This window comes from Canis lupus, chromosome 2 (genome assembly GCF_003254725.2).
Source record: "Canis lupus dingo isolate Sandy chromosome 2, ASM325472v2, whole genome shotgun sequence".
In the NCBI taxonomy this organism is placed as follows: Eukaryota; Metazoa; Chordata; class Mammalia; order Carnivora; family Canidae; genus Canis; species Canis lupus.
In genome coordinates this window covers 1,573,816-1,594,639 of record NC_064244.1, presented here as the reverse complement: position 1 = coordinate 1,594,639, position 20,824 = coordinate 1,573,816, and the positions used below count along the sequence as shown (strand labels likewise).

Here is a 20,824-nt window from a genome sequence, read left to right as displayed (position 1 = left end):
GCTTTGAAGATAAAGTTTTGCCTTTTTAGAAAATAACAGTCTTAATCAAACAGTTTGTAGTTGCTCATTTGGCTGAGATATTCTATTTCATTCACCTTCAACAAGGAATATTACTCACATAACTGTAGATTTTAGATGAGTCAGTTGTAGCACATAATTCTCCTTGAGTATTACAACTCTGTCTTGCTATTTTGTAGTATCCTCAGGTTTGTAGTATCCAGAGCAGACTTTTAAAAAGAAAATGGGAGTTTTAGGCCAACAGATCTCCCACCAAGAGTCTAATTTTTATGTGTTACTTTCTCAAATTTCTAAATAACAGTGTTCTCGTTGAACTTAGAAGAATATATTAACATAATAACTCTAGGTTTTTAACCAGAATCCTTGGATATATTAGCAATTTAAAAAAACTGAAAATAGGGATCCCTGGGTGGCGCAGCTGTTTGGCACCTGCCTTTGGCCCAGGGCGTGATCCCGGAGACCGGGGATCGAATCCCACATCGGGCTCCCGGTGCATGGAGCCTGCTTCTCCCTCTGCCTGTGTCTCTGCCTCCCTCTCTCTCTCTCTGTAACTACCATAAATAAATAAAAATTAAAAAAAAAAAAACTGAAAATAATCTTGACTCCTCTTCGTTACCAAATGGATATTTATGTATACTCTTTTTCTTTTTTTAAAGATTTGAACATGGAATTCAATCCTTCAGACCATCCTCGGGCCAGCACAATATTCCTCAGTAAATCTCAGACGGACGGTAGGTTACTAATTTGTGTTTCTTAGAACAAAACCAAAGGCTCATGTTGGTAACCCAAGTCTTGATTTTCCACTGCATGTGATTCTTAAGGTAAAAGTAGAATCCTCTTTAGCAACCCCCCTGTATATTGTTTGATGATGTTCTCTTTGGGTTTCTTCTTTTTGTATGTAGTAAGTTATGTTTTTAGAATTTCCATTTTGAAGCAACTATCCTCATTTTGCTAATCAGCTACATTGTTTCTACATATACTTTAGTAGTAGCAGTTTTTACAGGAGAGTCAGACATTTTCCTCTAAGAATTGATATTTGCATAAATCTCTAAAGATCAGAAGTGTTTGGTTTTTTAGACATTATAGTTGACAGTTTGTAAAAGAAAGCAAAATATAATCCTTACATCAAATCATATCAAATCCCTGTTATCTCAATTTGCCATTTGAGAGCTGAATTAAACCTATAATTGTTTCTTTTTGCCAAACTTTACTACCCAGCTTAATCTGCAGTCTTCATGGTTTGTCCCAGATGTGTGGAATTTCTGTTAAGGGTTTTTCACTCTTTTCAGCCCTAGGTTATCTCACTGTTCTGGCCCCTGGCTACAAAAGACAGATAAAAGTTATACAATATAGTGAACATGAACCTTCTCAGTTGGCTTCCTGTGAAAGAGTAGCCAGAGAAATTTGTTGAATGACCGTGTAATGACTGGGATATTACATTACAATGCTGGAGTCCTGTGTGACTCAATCCCTGTTTTTGGCAAATAACTAAATTCTAATTAAGAGAAAATCCTAAATTGACGAGAAAATAATCAAACATTTGTAAGGCAGAGAGTTCATTTATAAGAACGGATAACTTTTCAGTAATGGTTAGGGGACACTTTTGACATGGCGGAATGCTAAAGTGATACTGGTGATCTTTACTTAAGCTAGTGACTTGATCTGAAAGAATTTGGTACTTTTATAAAACAATCAGTGTTTCTACGCATAAGAAGAAATCATCCTCAGCATCAAATACCTGTGAAATAAGTTTTTAATATATTGGGTTAAAAACAAAAGAGGGTATTTATTTCTTGGCCTGGTAAAGTGGGAAGCCATTGGGAGGGGTAGGCTATTGCAAGGGAAGAACAATGACGGTTGGGGGAGGAGGGTTTGGGACAGTGAGAATCTAAAACAATTTTGTGCCTGTAATGATGCAAGGTTGGCATACTTTCAGGTTTGGTTCCTGTTTCCTGTGGCTTCAGCGTACAGACCAGTATCATTCAGGAAATTTTCTAACTAGAATCAAATGGAATTGCAAAGAGCTTCTTAAGTAGATGTCATGTACCTTGATTGTCATGGTAAAATGAAACTCAGCAATTTTCCAAATGCTAACAGAAGTATGGCTCCAGAAATGAGTTAGAGAAATGTATCTCCTCCCTTCTTCACCTTTAATGCAGATTTTATTCCCTCTTCCCCTTCTGGAACATCAGGTGCTTCAATTTCTTCTTAAATGCTGGATCTTTCCATTCAACATAGGAAATACAAGAAAAGGAAAAATGAGCAGCAGCTTCTCCCTGAGGTTTCCTCTCTACTCCGTTTAGTGAAATCTTCTATACCACCTCTGCTTCTCTGTCCATTCACTTTTCCACTGGGCATCTTCCCACCACTGCCATTCTGAGGAGCGGTGTTGTAAGGTTTGCTTCTGTTAGCTATTGACCTCCTAGGCGGCATTTGTTGCCCTGACTTTTCCTTGCTACTTAAAACTCCTTTGGCTTTTTATATTCAGATAAGCCAATTTGCTGAAAACAAGACCCTCCAATGAACCAATTGCTTTATAAATAATTAAAAAGTAGGTTTTAAAAATAGGTAAACTTGATAACTTTTTTTTTTTTTTAATTTGGTAACTTTAGTGAGTTAATTCTTTGGTAAATTGATTATCCATCAGGGAACTATTTGGGGACTTGGTCCTGAGAAACCCTCCCTTTTCTTAAGATCTTTCTCAGGCATCTTTAACCAAGTTCTTCTCTGTTCATCCCTTTACTGTTGGTATTTTACAGGGTTCTGTGCTTTATCCTCTTCTGGGTTTGCACACAGTTCATCGTGATGTCTATTTCTTTTTTTTTTTTTTTAAGATTTTATTTATTTGTTCATGAGACACACATATGGGGGGGGGGGGGGGCAGGCAGAGACACAGGCAGAGGGAGAAGCAGGCTCCATGCAGGGAGCCTGATGTGGGACTCAATCCCGGGACTCCAGGATCATGCCCTGGGCTGAAGGCAGGCGCTAAACTGCTGAGCCACCCAGGGATCCCCATGATGTCCATTTCAACTATAATCTCTAGCCAGATTTTTCTCTGCAGTGTTCACATCCCTTATGTCCATCTGCCTGCTGGACGTTTTGATATCTTTGTGTAACTCAGCATGTCCCAACCAGACCTCAGGAGCACAGTTAACACCCTGCATTTCCCGCTCTACCCAGGTCTCCAAGCCAGGGGAGGCCTTGAATTTTCCTAGATTCCTCCCTCTCCCCAGTCTCACATTCTGGCAGTAGTGCTGGAGCTGACTCACACTGACTCGCAGGAGCTGACTGCACATTTCTATCCAGTTCTAAGTTCAGTGACACCATCTAGGAGTCTGAAAAAAGCCAGGAAGGGAACTTTTACCCCATAGAAATTGACAAATGCTACAAATCAGGGCATTTTTTAAAGGCAGATGTTAAACATTTACTAGCCCGCCATTACAGCCAAGTGATTGAAGGTATATTACTTTTTCCCTCATAAATGTCCCTTGAACCTGACAATCTCTTCCATTCCCATTGTGCCCCTTCATTGAGGCTCCCTGTTTTCTCAGTTGGAGGCTGCAGCACATGTGGCTCACCTGTGGCCTTACCTTTCCAGTCTGATGGCTCTACATCGCCAGGTGAAAACACTTCCTGTAGTTCAGATGTGATTATGTCACTTGTTTGATTAAACTTATTTAATGGCTTCCTTGTTGCCTTAGAGTTAAATTTCAGATGCCTTAGTATGATCATAGACAAGGCCCTTCATAATCCTTCCTCTGCCTTACTTCTCATTTCACTGTCTTCCATTGCGTCTCCATGCTTCAGCCCTGTGGAATCCCTTGCATTTCCCCACTGGTGTGCCACGTGGCCTCCTGTGCTTTGCATTTACCTGGATTTCCTTTCAGTCTTCTACAGCTCATTTCTTCAATCTCCAAGCCTCCTCCCTGAAGGTGCCTGCTGCCTCTCAGGCTGGGGGTTACGTGGGCCTTTAGTGAGCTCCCCCTGTAATATGTGAAATCTTTCTTCCTAGTCTGAACCATATTGTGGTATTTAAAACTATTTTCTTGTCTGTGTTGCCAGCTAGCTCCTAGAGGGAAAGTGATAATAGATCTCAGTATGCCCTGTGCCTTGCTCTGCCTGGTACAGAGAATATGTTCAACTTTGGTGATTGAAAGAAGGAAAAAAAATAACAAAGCCACCAGACATTTTTGATTTGTGATCATTCTTTACTTGTACAAACTTACATTTTCATTACAAGACCCGAAAACTTCTAAGAGTATTAGAGCAATAAAAAATTATGGGCTCCACGTACACCAATTTATTTTTTATTGGAAGAAATGTTATAACCTGAGATTTTAGAACACACAGCACCTTTTAGATTCCTTTCTTTTGAGTCTGGTGATCTCCCCTCTCTTCTTCAGATTGATGTACTCCTTTATTTGTACTAGGTTTGTGGGTAGGAGGCTTTTGTCAGGGTGATGGCAGTTATGTTAGGGTAGCTCCTGCCAGGGATCACAGCCAGGTGTTCTTTTACCTTTGCAGCTCTCTGCTCTGCAGACCCACCATCCTCTTTCCTTCTCCAGTACTCGATGGTCTGATGAACGTGCTCTATCTGCCATGCTCCCCAACAGCCAACTGTTCATTATTCTGCTCTAGGTGGTACTTGTATTAAGTCATTTGGAGTTAAATTAGAATCTATTAAGTTCCTTTTCCCTCTGATATCAAAGAGATTTAGGCTGGCCTTGGATCCTTTCTTTGTTGAGAAGGAGACTGGAAACTTTACCATAACAGAATGATAATGGAGTGCTTGCCTAATTAGATCTCCGCCAGCTGGCTGAAGTTAGGGATATTCTGTTCAAGCCAGACTGACTGCTCTCTCAGTTTCTTCTTCACACAAATGGTATGTCATTGCAGAATTTCTTTGTGTGAGAGCCACTCAACAAAGAAGGGACCATGAGTTCCTTTAGGGAGTGGGTGGGGTCCTGAGGAGGTGCCAGGTGAGAGAGAGATTAGTTAGCTTGGCCTCCCTTGGCTTTTCATGCTATCATTTTGGCTTGTGGGGAAGAATTATAGTTCTTAGTGGTTTTTCCTTTTCTAAACTATTTTAATTCATTGTTTTCTTTCTTTCTTTCTTTCTTTCTTTCTTTCTTTCTTTCTTTCTTTTCTTTCTTTTTCTTTCTTTCTTTCTTTTCTTTCTTTCTTTGTTTCTTTCTTTCTTTCTTTCTTTCTTTCGATTTTATTTATTTATTCATGAGAGACACAGAGAGAGGAGAGAGGGAGAGAGAGGCAGAGACACAGGCAGAGGGAGAAGCAGGCTCCATGCAGGGAGCTTGACATGGGACTCGATCCCAAATCTCGAGGATCAGGCCCTGGGCTGAAGGTGGTGCTAAACCGCTGAGCCACCTGGGTTGCCCTAATTCATTGTTTTCAAAGACACAAAAACCTATTCTTGAGTATTAGAAGAAAGCAGTCAAACCACATCTTTTTAAATTTTAACTAGTATGGTTGTCTTAAAGAAGAATTTGGACAAAAATAAGAACTTTTGTGTATGTGTTTGTGTGTATGTGTAATCTTTGAGTTTAAGAGTTCTTGAAATAATTAAAGGAATAAAAACCACTGTCTCTTGAGTGACCTAAAGCCAAAGTAGAAGTGTTAAAATTCAAAAATAAAGCTATGAGCCATGGTTTTCTTTGCACATTCTTTCAGAAATAATGAAACTGAAAAAAATGTTTTGTGGCCTTCCTTTGTTCAGGGTCATGTTTTTGTTCCTGGGCAATGTTGAACTTCTCTATCACAAGGGGACCAACCTTTTTGTGCTCCTTTTATCTGGCATTTAGAAGCAGCTGACCCCTGTGCCTTTCCAGGAATCAGTTCCATCTGAGTGTTCCCATGACCTTTCTGTCATCCTCCTTCCTACATATCCCCAGTTCTCTTTGTCATCCTCATATGCGCTATGCTCTGCTGTGCCCTTTTCTCCACCTCCCTGTCTGTCACTCTGCGTTTCTCCTACAGCTTACCAAGTTCCATAGGGAATATTTTTGCTGTTAGATATTGAAGAATCCATAGGACCTCAAAGCTCTTACACCAATGAGTTTTTTTCTTTGCTTACATACTATGGAAAATAATTTTGAAAAACTATGAACTCCTTCGAATATTTTTATGTTGACTATAAAAATTTTTCATCCTACCAAAGGATTTAATTTTGATGTATTTTAAAGATGGACTTTTTAAAATAAAAACTATCCCTCTTTAAAAAATATGTTTCAAATAAAATCGCAGTACCTTAGTGATTTGGTAATCCACCATAAATCATTTAAAAATGTATGAACAAAAGAAATGTATGAACAACTCATTTTTAACAGTTAAAAGTTTCATATGATTTCTTTTTTGTCTTGAAGTTGTATTTCCATGTCATTTTATCCATCGAATTTTATCCTAATATATTTCTTAGTCATTTATCACACTGTCATACTGCCATTTTATGAAAGTATGGATCTAAGTTTAATTTTTATTTCTCACAATTATAAATCTCTAAATACTAAAAGTAAGTTCTGGATTGATGTATCGTTATTTTCCTTAGCTCTTAGTTGATCAAAACAACACAAACGTATTAAGATTGTAATGAATAATTATTAAACAGAAAAGTGAAATAATTTTTAGGAAAAAATGTTTGATGAGATGTATCTGTGGATGAATATTACATATTATTGGAGTGAAGTGCTAGTCATCATCAAAGTGTTTTTATAGATGTAAGTGCTGAGGAACTTTGCTCATATAGATATACACATGGGAATAGAAGGAGATTTGTTGTAGTAATATCACTAAATTCTATTTCATCTGATTCATATGTCAAAAAATCTCCAAGGGATTTATTATCATCCAAAATAATTCCTTAACACTCAGCTACAATTCTGTCTTGTTCTCCTTTAGCTTTGTTGACAGAAAGGAATTGGAATCTATTGATTTGCAAAAGAGTTTCTCACCCAGTTAGAGGAGCTTCTCACTTCTGCAGTTTCTGGGAAGTACACCAGAAAGACTTTACCTAACATGTAAATGACTTTTAAATATATCTGCTGTTAAAGAACAACATTTCCATTTGGGGGCACTGGGTTTAACCTGATACACTCCAGGAGCGTTGAGAAAATAAATTTATGATTCATTTCAGAACATCTTGCCTGATTCCTTTGACCCCATTGCAGTCTGTATATCCCTCATGAAAAGGAGTGGTCTTCACTTTATTGTTATGATTTATTCATGTCTTTCTCACATTTACATCTCTGTGCCATGTACAGTGAGTAGCTCATAGAAGGGACTCTAATATATGTTGAGTGAAAGATTTCCCACCTGTCCCTTTCCTCTGAACTAATGTTTTTAGCTTCTCTTTGGATTAAAATATATTTTTGTCAAAATGTTATATGTCTTTCATATGACCTCATTGGCAAAGCTATGCATCATTGTCAAACCAGTCAGTCTAATCAGACTTATTCTCTGTCAGAAATGGTCTGATTCCATTTCTTTTCAGTTCATGTCCCATGTCAGTGTACATGCCTCTGATCTTCACTTGATTTGATCATGATAAATGGCCAGACAGGTAGGATGAAGTGTGTGCCTTGCTAGCAGTCTGCTACACCTTCATGCTCATCCCTGTGCTCTCCCCTGGGTCTCTCCCTCAGAGCCTGCATCTTTGGCATAGTCTAAGCACTGAAGAGGCATGGTGCTGATTAGAAACTGTCATCCCTGTGTGATATCTGTAGATTGAGAGCCAGAAGTCTTCACTGTCCCTTAGAAATGTCGCAGGACAGAGCAGATTCCATGCTGTGCTGCAGGTAACAGAACCTGGATTAAAGGCAGCAGCCTCAGCCCTGACGTCTGTTTAGTCCCCTGGCAGAGGTCTTCCATATCAGGTTGGTGTACATCCAGGGGTGGGTTGCCATGCCTTTTTCTGAGAAGTGGGAGAAAGGTAACTGTGAGAAGGAAGTAGGGACGGAGCCCCTGCCTCACACATCAGCTGTGTTCAAGAGTTCTTTAAACACCTAGTTTTAAGACCGCTGTCCAAGTCCAGCCCTGAATTGTCCTTTGACAAGAGCATTTTGGGGAAAGAATGATGAAAACTAGGATTGTGTTATCTGATTTTTTCCTTCTGGTCTGGGGAGGTACATGTGCGAGAAATACCAGAAGTCTAGAGCAGTGAAAGGTCGATCCATATGTAGGAGGCTGTGATTATCTTTAGCCTGTGGCCAGCCACTTCTTGAGGGGTGTTTGGTCTTTGGACTCCAGTTTGGCAGCGAGGGCTCTGGGACTGACCTTAGGCTCTTGAGTACCATTAGTTAGCTTTATAGTGATGTGACCTCCTAGGTTGTAATTTCCAGTAAATTGGCAATGATCCTAACAGTCACGTTAGTAGATTGTTGTCATGAGGCAATAGGAAGATGTGTTGAACTTACAGTAAGCATTCAGCATGTCTCTGCTCTTGTACCTGTGAAGCACTGACACTTGGGACTCCCTAGAGCCATTCTATCCCAGGACCTCAAGCAGGGAGAAGCCATCCCTTTTCCTGGCACTGTAATTATGTGATCCAGATGTGTGTTTCCCACTGCCTGAGAGACATTCCATGTGGTGGTTCCACAAATCCCCCAGGATTCTCATGTCTAAATTGGAAGTCATCTTTTTCCTCTCCTGCCTGCTTTTCTTCCTGTTTTGTTTTTTTTTTGTTTGTTTGTTTTTTGTTTTTAAAGAATAAACCCACTGTCAGTCTGGGTCCCCAGCCAGCAGCCCAAGAGTCCTGTGATCAATGTCTTATATTCCATCTATCCCCTGTATACTTGGTATTTCTTCCTCCAGTGTCATGACTCACCACTCATATTCCTGCACTTGACCTGTGACCATTAGCCCTTTCCTGCTTTCAACTCCTTTCTCACCTTTCCTCCACTTTGCTGCCAGAAGGAGCATTCTGAAACACAGGTCCACTAGGGCTCCTCTTGCTCAAACCATCCTCCTCCATCAGTTTCTGCTCATCCACAAGGGATAGTGATACCTCGGTGTGGCATGCAGCCATTCCTTTGAGCCCTTTCTGCCTTTCCTGCCGAGCCCCCTCTGCTTCCTGCTGTGTGCTCCCACACTTCTGAGCTGCTCCCAGTGCTGAAGGCCAGTCCCTGTGGCCTGTCACACTGTAGCTGATGCACCATCCTGGTCCTCAGCACCCTTCCCTCTAGCACATGCCGGTCTAAAGTCTGCCTCTTAGATGGTGCTTCCCCAGATTTCCCACATTCCACCATTCTGACAGACATTTCCCAACTGTAACATCTCTGAAATCAGAACAGGCAATGGCTTCTCAAAATTTAATTGACAGCATTTTTTTCCTTCCTTAGTGGCAAATAAAATAAAGGTGTACCGTAAAATTAGTGGCATTAAATTCAGTGCAGTTTGTGTATTCCTCTCTTGTGGAGCTGATTTTTTAATGATTTGTATATAAAGAGATTGTATATAAAGAGGTTGTTATATCCACTAAATTCCATGTTGCTTTAAGAGAGGGACTTTGTTTTCCTCATTTTGCATTCTCTGTAACAAGCACAGAGGCTAGCACATCTTAGAAACTTAAAATGGATTGAATGAATAAAGTAATGAAAGAGTGAAGGCAGGGGGTCACTGCTGGGCAGATGTGCTAGGGCATTGGGACAGTCGCCCTGACAGAATGGCTCTCTAGTGTATATGGCAGCATCACTTTCTTTTACCTTTCCTAACTTCATTAAAAAGGGGCAGGCCTGTTATTTGAGGACCGGGGAATGTGGGTTTTCAGGCCCAGGCAGCATATTAGGACTTCCCAGGTCTGAACTTGACACGACCATCCCACCCTCAGGACAGCTTTCCTGTCTCTATAGTCATCTGTTGTGCTGCACAAGGTGGTGCGATGCCAGCATGCTAAGCCCTGTCAGTTACGTGGACAACGGAAGTCTTTTTGGGCTTTGTGGCCCACTTTTCTTGGAAGCATTGCCTTGCTCCATTGTCTGATCTCTTGTGCCTTCCAGTCTGGAGAAAGTTGCTTGCACAGGACACACGCCACTGAAACCAAATTACACCCCAGGATATCAGTTTTTCTTTAGCATGCCTTGCACTTTTTCGTCTCTCCTGGCCTCTGCTTTCCCCAGCTTCAGTAGTCAGAAAATGGCTCAGTGAGCAGAGACCTGGAGCCGAGGCAAGGGGTGGTCATTCATCCCAGGGGGATAGAGCTTTATACCCTCTCTACCACAGCTATGTCCTGCTGCTTGCCAGTGCCCTCAGGTTTGTTAGTTGGTAGTGATAAACTCTTACTTTCTATAACCTCTTTTGACTCTCCTTTTTAAACTGTGAGGTTCTCCAGTCTCCCTTCATTTAGTACAGGCTAATCCTTTCTGTACTTTTCAGAGCTTCTCATGTTTACAGCCTACCTTACATGATTGATGTTTCTGGTCAGCTCCTCTGCGACATCTGGAAGGCAACTGAATCACCTTGATAAGTCTGAGTCATTCACCACATAAGAACAACTAATATCTTGGAAAGATTTCCTAAGACAGTCTTGTAGTAAAGCACAGCCTTCTGGAATCAACCTGCTGGAGCCATAAGCTTACATCCATTACTGTTTGTATGATCCTGTACACCTGATCCCTATGGTTTTCCTGAACCACAGTAAAATAGAGTTAGTGTCTCCTCATGACATTGTCAGGAAGACCAACTACACAGTCTGTCAGAGCTCTGAGCACAGAATCCAAGACCACATAGGCTCTCAGTAAGTGCAGTCCTTATTCTGAAGTATAGGTATGCATTTGCTCACTTGGATTGAGTTTCTTCCCTGACCTTGGTCTCTGCAATCTTAGGATGTCTTAGGACTGCAGCAGTTCACACTGAACCTAGGTCTGACCAGGAGAAGTGATGACTACCAGTGGAAGAAGAAAGGGTGGTCTCTGGGCTCTGCTGTGCCCAAACCATCTTTTTCTGTCCATGTTTCTGATATAAATAGATCAACCGTCACATTTAAGAGTTGCTTCCAGACACCTTGGAAGCAAATCAGGAAGAAGTCAGATCTGAAATTGTTGTAACCAACATTTGATAGCAGCTCTTTAGAAAAGTAGAGAGTACCTTGAATCTCATCTTAAAAAATCAAGTGATACCTTGGCACCATGTGCCAGAATAGATTTCTAGTAGGTCAAGTAGGTGTAGGTTAACTGTAATGAATATAATTATAAATATCTAGAAAGAGTATGAGTAAGTATGAATCTCAGAATGGGAAAGGGGGGCATGTAAGCTTTAAGCTTATATAAACTTGTGGGAGAAATTGCCAAAAAATGAAAACTTGTGTCAAAATACATCCTAAAAATTAAATCATCAAATGGGAAAGATATTGCAATACGTATGGCAAAGGGTTAATCCCCATATTTATTAAAGAATTGTTATACAGCCAATGACAGTGCTAACATACCAACAGAAAAATGGAGAGCATTTCTCTTTGTGTGCTTGCATATGTGCACATGTATATATTTGCACATGTTTATATGTAAATATATTGAAATGCAAAAATGCACATAATACATCTGGGTAAGTACATATAGAGAAAAGACTCATTTTGAGAGGATACACACTAACATACTAAGTTATCTATGGGTTGTTGGATTATATGTTTTTTCTTGATGTTTCTCTGTATTTTCCTAACCTAAATTCTATTTGTATCTTTTTCTTTGTACTGCTCAGTGTTTTCTGATTTTTTTTAATAATCATGCATTTCTTTAATATCAGCAGAATTCTAAAAGAATCCACTTTATTAAGGTTTCTGTGCTTCTGAGTAAATCCTTTGACCCTACATATTCTCCAAGGTAAACAGAAAACATCCAAAGTTAGTTGGCAGTTTTTTAGATGTACGCTTGATCTTTGAATGGTTTTCTCCATATGCCTATACATGCTTCTGACACCTGTTCTGTCCTCTGGAATCTTCTGCTTTCATGACTGCTCTGCCCTAGACATCTTTGCAGTTTTTCTTATCTTTTCATTTTTGTTGCTTTGCTTATTTAGATTTCACTTTGAAGGTACAGAATTGTCCCCTTCCTCTCTGCCCAAGTTTAGAACTAAATACAGGTTCAGGACAATTCCGAGAGGGCTGGAGTTCTCCGCAGAAGCGGGCCTGTGGTGCGGGAGAGTAACTTTATTGTGTAGCGATCTCATCAGGACACCCAGTACAGGGCCCATAGGTGTGGAGTGGATGTGTTCCACGCTGTACAAATCTGTGTCCCAGTCACTGGTGTCCAAAACTTTCATCCCTGTAAAGCTATGAGTTTAGAAAGGCTGTCACCTCAGGATATCTTTGCATTTCCCTTCGAGCTGTGTTCCCTAATGCGACTCAATGGCTGTATTTTGAATTAAGTGAGTGATTGAATTCACTGAATTATTGAAAACTTTGGAGATTGTGTAATAATCTCAAACTTATAAGAAAAATTAATATGAACTTATGATTGTTTAAAGCCTGATCTGTGCTCACCCACAGGAAAAAAAAGAAAGGAAAAGGAAACCTTTTCTTTTGAACCAGATTTTAGTGGTCCCAACTGGCTCTGCTATCCCAGCAATCACCTTTACATCTCAAAACAAAGTTCTGTAATTCTTTACATTGTCGTCAAGGCCTCCCACCTGCCAGTCCTTCACAGCCAGTGTAATTAACAAGCTAGGTAGTTTTTCTTTGTGGAACAGTTTAACTTTGTTCATACTGGATCCTAATGATCTGTTGTCAGATTTCATGCAGGTTTCAGGCAGCAGGGACACTGCCCTGTGGAGGGAGGGTCATGCAGAGGAAGGAGTCTGGGAAAGCCAGCAAGCCATCCTCTACCTTCCCCCTGCTAGTCACTCTCTGTCTGTGCCTGCACAGGCTGCTTGTTTCATATTTTCAAAGGAAGGATGTTGGATTATCTATTTTAGGACTTATTTAGTTCTCACATTTTGTGTCAAATAGTAGCTGACATTTGCCATTGGAAGATCTGTTTTAGAGGTGGGACAGTGGAAACCATAATTTTTTAAATGTTTGTCTGTAAAAGAGGTTAGCTGAAATTGCATTTAGATTGTTAATCAGTCCTCTATAATTAGGCACTAGGTTTTTTGAAAGAAAGTTGTTTTTAGAAAGTTGTACTTTTAAAAGTAAAGAAATTTTGCTTCTGTGACATTGTGACAAGGGAATGTCCATGTAGCAACCTAAGTGAAGTTCTGGTTATCGCAGATGGCAAACACTGCCATTTTCTCATTTTATCTGGAGAACACGTAATGCCAACAGTAGTATTTTTGTTAATGTTAGATGGCTTATTTTTAAAGCATCAAATATATTTTCTATTTAAGTCATTATGGATTTATTTTAATAGTTAATTAAAAATTTCGTTAACAAACCATCGTGGATGGGATCAAAGGGAAAGAGCTATTCCTTTTCCAGGAAAGTGAGATGTATGATCCACATCAATTTGTTGCCTGTTTTCCCAGGAAAGCAAAATATGACTATTAGTCCCTCAGTTATATAGGAACTCTAAAAACTCTGGAGAATTTTGGTTGAATGTGTTATTAGTAAGCAAAAATATTCAGGTTTTAAAATGATTAAAGCTAATGTCAGAAATGAATTGGCATATTGCTACTACCATTACATAAAATAAAATGACTAAAAGCTGTTTGAATTTCAGAACTGATTACTGGTCTCAGTAGTTTCAAATTTATTTTAAAGACAGATTTAAATTTAAGCAGTATAATTCATCGTTTTTGGTGGTACAAGTGTAAGAATTTCCACTTATTGTTTTTTCTCCTGTGGTAGTGTCTTGATCGTATTCCTACTAGCTTAGGGGAAAAGGAATAATTAATTGTAAGGGCGCCAGGGTACCTGAGAAACCTTACAGGTCATGGGAAATAAGGACTAAAAGCCATCTAAAGGACTAAAAGCACCTACCATCTCCTTATCACCCTCCTGCCCTCCATTCGTTTCTGCATGGCAGGTGTGTTGGAGATCCTCAGAGTGATCCTCTCTACTCCCTGCCCAGTTCTGGTGATTCAGTAGGGGTCATAGCCCTCAAAAAATACTCACATTCATGGCTATGGCTAATTACAAAGAACATATGCAAAGCAAAATCAGTATAAGGAAAAGGTACATGGGCGAAGTCCAGAAAATACTATAGGCTTCCAAGAGTACTCTCCAGGTAGAGTCACACAGGATGTGCTAGGTTTCCCCAGTGACAACCTGTAACATGTGCCAGCCAGGAAAGCTCCTTAGAGACCCAGTGCCCAGGATTTTTATTGAGGACTGGTTAAGTAGGCAGCCTCTGCCCAGTATGTACAAAAATTCTAGACTCCCAGGAGGAAAGCAGGTATTTAGCATAAACCGTATTGTTTGCACAATGTAAGCACAATGAGCCACTTTTTATCAGCTAGGGAATGGTAGGAAACCCTTCCTAAATCCATATTCTCAGACACCAGCTTAGGGTTTCCCTTGCAAACAGGCCATTTCAGGGATGCACAGTCAGACCTTCTGTGTTAATTCTTTTAACATCTCCAGATTCCTAGGAGAGAGAATTAGCTCAGTTAGGAATGGATATATACCTAGATCCAGGCAGTTATGGTCAGGCCACCTGATACAAGCATGGATATTGGCAACTATTTTTATTTGAGAAGGGACTGGCGGTTGGTTTTGGGATTCAGGAGACACTCCACAAGGAAGTCAGTTACAGGGATATATGAACAGAAAAGCCTTTCAGATACTATGCAGACTTGATTTTGGAAAGGCCCTCTTAGGAGTGGATTACAGAATAATACAGAATACAAAATAATCCCATGAACCCAGATTTCAGATCAGATTCAGCAGGTCCAGTTGCTCTGAGTGAAATAGGGTAAGGCATAGGTATTCATTTGTTTAAAAACAGTGAGTGCCTAAGATATTCTATAATAGATTTGGGTACTTTATCCTTAGGTATTTTATAATGGTCTTAGTGAATTTTGTTTTTCACTCTTCTAATTGGAACCAGTTGGGCTTCATGATTCTTCCCTGAGACTTATTTTTGTAGATGTACAAGAATAGTATATACTTTTATACAGTATTCCTATTTGTTTGGGGTGGTTTTTTGTTTTTTGTTATATAAACTTTATTGTTAAAACTTTCCACGCATACTATTGAAGATTCTGATTCTGATTTTTAGCCCTCTCTCCTTTTTCTGAATAATGCTTAATTTTTTCAACAGTGCCCATATATAAGAAGCTCTACTAAATAATATTAGCCAACAACAACAACAACAAAAGAAGCTCTAATATTCCTTGAGGCATGGATATCTTTTATCTTTTGGAGGCTAGGTGATACAGGGCATTAAAGTGCCCTTGGAGGCAGTTGCCATAATTGGGAGATATACACCCTCTGCACAAACCTATTTCTGGGAGACCCTAGGAAGAACTAAATGTCACCTATGAAATTTGCTAGAAACTTTGTCAAGTCTACTACCTGTGCAGAAAGTGTTTCCAGATCCCTTCAGCCAATGGAAAAACCACCATAGAAATGTCATCAGACCCCTATGTGGTAGAACAACCTTGAATAGATACATAATTTAGTATCAAATTGATTTAAGCAAAACATGCACATGTACACACACTGCAGAGAATACACCCAGGCATACAAAGTAATATGCCAGTTACAAACACAGTGCTTCCTACCAGAGCCTCATTTTTCTACTGTTGTGGTTCATGTGTGAATGATGCTTATTTGGAATTAGGTCAAAAAAAATCATGCAGCCTCCACACTGTGAATAGCAGACATGATCTGCTGCTGTTGTATATGCTCTTGAGTTCCCGGGGTGCTGGTTTGGCCACTGGCATGGCCAGGGTGCCTCACATTCTGTGTGCAGTGCATGCCAGTGGCCTGCAGATGAATCCATCTGATGGCCACGTGTAAGTACCTTCTCTCAGCATGATCCTCAAGTTGGTTTTTGCTTTGTATTTCAAGCATCTTTGAGATAGGAAGAGGGACAGCCTTCATGCCACAGATGACAGGACTTCTAAGGAAAAGCAAAATGTTTCCTTGTGAATTGAAGAACAGAATGTAAACATAGGAAAGCATTTCCCAAGCCCCCTCCGGCAGATCAGCTGCAGGGCTTTGGAAAACTAGTGATTCCGTGTGGGACCCAGGAAATTTAACAAAATCCCCTACCCCTGGACAAGCAGAGCAGGACTGACTCTATTTTGAGCTGCACCCGGCTTGTGCTGACCTGCTTATTACTTAGGGCACTGCCCTGCCCTAGTCAAGCCTAGGACATGCCCTAATCGGAAATCCGGCTCAGTGATACTGCCCCGCCCTAGTCAAAGACCAGGGCAGGGATCCCCGGGTGGCTCAGCGGTTTGGCGCTTGCCTTGGCCCAGGGCACGATCTTGGAGTCCCGGGATCGAGTCCCACGTTGGGCTCCCGGTATGGAGCCTGCTTCTCCCTCTGCCTCTCTTTCTCTCTCTCTGTGTCTATCATAAATAAATAAATAAATAAATAAGAAAGAAAGAAAGAAAGAAAGAGAAAGAAAGAAAGAAAGAAAGAAAGAAAGAAAGAAAGAAAGAAAGAAAGAAAGAAAGAAAAGAAAAGAAAAGAAAAGAAAGAAAAGAAAGAAAGGCCAGGGCACACCCTAACTGGAAATCCGGCTCAGTGGACCAGCATGACTGTGCAACTTTCTGCGTATCCCATTGGCCACCGGCCCCTATAAAGTTGCTAAGGCTCTTAGTCTCAGCGTCCAAGTCCCTGCTCCGCTGTGTCGGGTACACTTGGACCCAGGCTCGAGCTTGTAAATAAACCCTCGTGTGTTTGCATCGGTGTCGGCTCCTTGGTTTCCCGGATTCGTGATCTTGGGCACAACATTCTGCACTTGGGTCATGGACTGACTACCAAGAAAAAAAAATTTCCTCCTCAGATGAACTGGATTTGTATGCAGTTTGTATGAGGTAGCATTTTGGATTCCCAGGAACCAAAGATGTCATCCCCTTGAAGGAAACCTGGTCTTCATCTCCTCTGTAGTGCCCTACTCAATAAATATGCCGGGTGACTAATATGTACCCTCAAAAGTAAGTCTTTAGGAAAAAAGAGGCAAAACTCAGTGCTCCTAGGTTATTTTAATAATCCTCTGGTTTCACTGACACCCTTCTACATCTTTGGGGCTAAGGACTTGGGAAACGCTAAGGTCTGATGTAGGGAAGGCTGAGCCATGATGCACAGACAGTAGGAGGAGAAATGCTCTTTTAGACAGGGCAGTATTTTTTATTGTGGATTTTACCAGCCTTACCGAAGGAGAGGATACTGCCTGGTTTTATTCATTAGCACCCAGCACTCAGCGCAGTTGGTTTCCATGATAAATAACACTTCTGATGTACATTATCTTTCCTGTGTCTTAATGCTGTTGCATGTATTATTATTATTATTATTATATATTTCACCCAAATTGTGTGGATCTTTATAGGTTTGGTTGAGTTAGAAATAAATAGTCTTATTACTGGTTAATCATCCTAAATTAATGGAAGCATCAAGTTTTATGAAATTACTAATTAATTTAGTTATTGGAAAGCTATTACTACGTAGCTAATCGTAGCTGCAGTTGCCATACTTTAACTGGGTATATATTTTGCTCTGTTAGCCAAGTTCAGATCTGCATTTGTGCAGGTCACATAGTCTTACATATGGTAATTGAGCACCTGGGTATGTTGGTTGGTGGAAGGATGGGACTGTGACACAAGAGGCCTAGTCCTCAGCAGTCTGCAAGGGGTTAGCATGCAGGCATGTAACATTTCTGTCGCATCTTTTGTTTTCACAGTGAGAGAAAAACGCAAGAGTCTCTTCATTAACCATGTAAGTGAAGTTGTCTCCTTGTGTTCTTCATAATGACTATACTGTGTAAAGAGCTTAAATAACCATGTCTGGAGTAGGTGCAAAGGGTTCATGTATTTTGTCAGTACGTGGAAGAATGTGAAGAATGTTGTGATGTACATATGCTCAGTTTGGTTTGTAATTGGGCAAGTATGGCTTGGTATTTCCACTGTCCAAAGTGTTTTTCCAGAAGCCCCAAACTGCTGTTGTTCACGGGAAGGTATGTATGAACAATACCATAGCACACACTACACAGGTCCAAATGAAAGTCACTTCTGTTAAATTTCTAATTCTTTCCTTCTTCTACTACCCCCCACCCCGCCACCGCCATTACCATTTTTCTCCCTGTAATTCACTTCTGTTTGAATAAACACATAATTGTTTCCATGAGGCTATTGTCTCCACATATTCTTTCCTCTCCTTAATAGGTATTTAGAGGTCCAGCAGAGTCCCTTTGTTCTTAGAGTTCCTGCAGAAAGAATAAACTGGATAATACTTTAGTTTTAAAAGGATTTAAAAAGTTCAGCTCTAGTCTTTTGGCCAGTTCTGAGCAATATCTCCATCCCCTGCTGGCTAGGCATGAAGTGTCTCTTTGAGGTACTTTGTTCTTCCTGGAGGGGCAGATGCCACTGGCTGGCTCCAGTCTCTGCTCTGTCTGCCCTCCCACTAACACCTCTCCACCCTGGAACACCCCAACCTCTACCCCTCAGGAATGTGGAGACCTGCCACTTTCCTCTCCTTCTAAATATATGCCTCTTTATGTAGGAAAGAAAACTGTCTCCATGAGGTATGGAATGATGAAGTAGGTGAATTACCAAAAGAAGCATGCTATAAATTCTCATATTGAAAAGAATAATGATGTATTTGACCTTACAAGGACTTTCTCAGAATTTCTAAACTGTTTGCATATAAGTTTTTGTGGATTTTGAAGTACTTGGCACTGAAGCTGTGTTAAAGAGACTTCTAGCTATAATACTGCCTTCCCTGCCCGTTGGAGATCTGGACAAAATGCAGTTGAAAAATTCATAAGCCAGGCCCAAGCTCTCAAAGGGGCTCCATGGTTCACCCTTGGGAGATTGATAATTCCTTCTTAGGCAAGTCAGTATAGATATACCTGTACAGTGTCGGAAGGGTCAGAGAGAGGGTCTGTAATTTTTATTGGATTCTTAAAGCATTTGCGACCTCTTCCCTGGCCTTCTCAAATTTTGAAGCATCAATGTGTAAAGTCTCTGTGAAATTAAAATTTATGTCACAAGAAAAACATAAGCATTATTTAAAAAAAAAAACAGTATATACCTAGACATAGAAGTTTGAGTGATTTGAACTAATTTTATAAATCCTTATCTTTCATTTCTTTGCCTGCTTGATGCTCTGGGGTAGGTGCTTTCTGACTCATTAGCAAATCTGACAAGGAACTTGCAAAGAAGAGATGAGCTGAAACTGCAGACAAGCTGCCTTTCTTGGTCATTGCAGCTCTATTATAAAGGTGTTTTGAAGAAAGAGGAGGGTAGGAGTTAGCCCATGCCACCCTTTTCTGATTGTGGCTAATGAGACAGAGATGTGCTGTCATAGTGCTGACCTGCAGATCTGTTTGGATATTTCTCCAACTTAACCTCACACTTTGTGTTGATACAGTCCTGGGTACACACTGGGTAAATATCTCTTGTACCCAGAATATGGATTAGAATGGTAGGCTATGTATTGTAAGCCAGCTCAGCCCTCAGCCTTCAGACCTCTGTAAAACATCTCATCTCCTGATACAAAGAGTGAAATTACACAGCTGTTGACATCTGCTCTAATGTACTTCCTATATAAATCTCTGTGCTGTCTTACATAACAGATGACTGTGTAACAGTATTACCCTCTAGTTTGTGAATAGACCTAGTTGTAAAGTAGCATATTGGTTTTGCATGTGCTGAGAAAAGCCATTGGAATGCGCCATTCCAACCGACTGGAATATAATTGGAGTGAAGTTACTGCAGATTCAAATTAGGCCAATAAACCATCTGTGTTCAGGTTCTTAGACACCTGGGTGTTATAAGTTAGAACACTAGACAAAGGATGAATTGTCATCATCAGTAGTCTGTTGATTACCATGTTTGTGTCTGGGTCTGTTCTAATTGGTTTAACCTATTTAGTAACCATGCTAGGTAGGTACTATTTATCAGTTCTCACTTGGACAGAGGTTGTTAAGCTTTTTTATCTAAAGTTAGAGATGATATTTATAATTAAATTTTTATAGGATAGTTTCTAGAACTCATTTCTGAATACTGGCCCTAACAAAAATTTGTAATCTAATTTGTTGTTGAACTGTGGAATGATGGTTATTCTTTGCCCTTGCTTATAAAACCTCTTTTTTAGTGGCTTTATTTTGAGGGGTGCTGTTTCTTTAATTTCTCCATCATGTTCTGAAAAACCTAATCAGTACATGTTGCTAAGAAAATCTACAAGAGACTAGCTACTATTTAAGAAAAATGAAAGCAGTGGCTCTAGGTAAGCCATTTTAGAATGTAAGTGTGGTCAACTCTACCCCTGGATAATGTCTGTGGGGGAAATAGCTTGTACTAGATGGAAGAGAATTAGACTTTTCTGGCTCCCAGCTAGTAACACCTTGGCAAGTGACAGGAGTAGACTTTGGGAACATTAACAGGGAAAGGATCAGTTGAGAATGAAACACCACCCAGGCTGGAAGAGAGATGGGCCTTTATTTAATTGGCCCAGACGAGCCAAGACATTCATAAAGGATTAAGTAAAAAGAGGCTGCCTCTAAAAGAATTATCATAGATTTTAAAGCTTGAAACCATTTGAGGATAAACCTCAAATCTCTTTGGTTATTTTGATAGTTAAGTCAGGGTGAATTATGAAGATTCATATTCAACTAATCATCTTTCTATGTTTTAAAGTAATTAGTATTAATAGTTATAGGAAAATGTAATACATTATGAATGACATTTAGGTTTT

The 20,824-nt window shown here is 40.1% G+C and overlaps 1 protein-coding gene across 11 annotated transcripts in view; it reads left to right on the top strand.

The window, feature by feature from the left end:
• CCNY (cyclin Y) overlaps positions 1-20,824 on the top strand; it is a 335,524-nt gene that overhangs the window by 245,122 nt on the left and 69,578 nt on the right. For 6 of the 11 annotated variants that reach the window (XM_025478431.3, XM_035714061.2, XM_049099402.1 and 3 more), the window contains 2 exons: positions 675-749; positions 17,811-17,845. In XM_025478431.3, coding sequence (XP_025334216.1) covers positions 675-749; positions 17,811-17,845 — 110 coding nt within the window. The remainder of the gene's footprint in view (positions 1-674; positions 750-17,810; positions 17,846-20,824) is intronic. The other 5 variants (XM_049099405.1, XM_049099407.1, XM_049099406.1 and 2 more) reach the window with 1 other exon arrangement.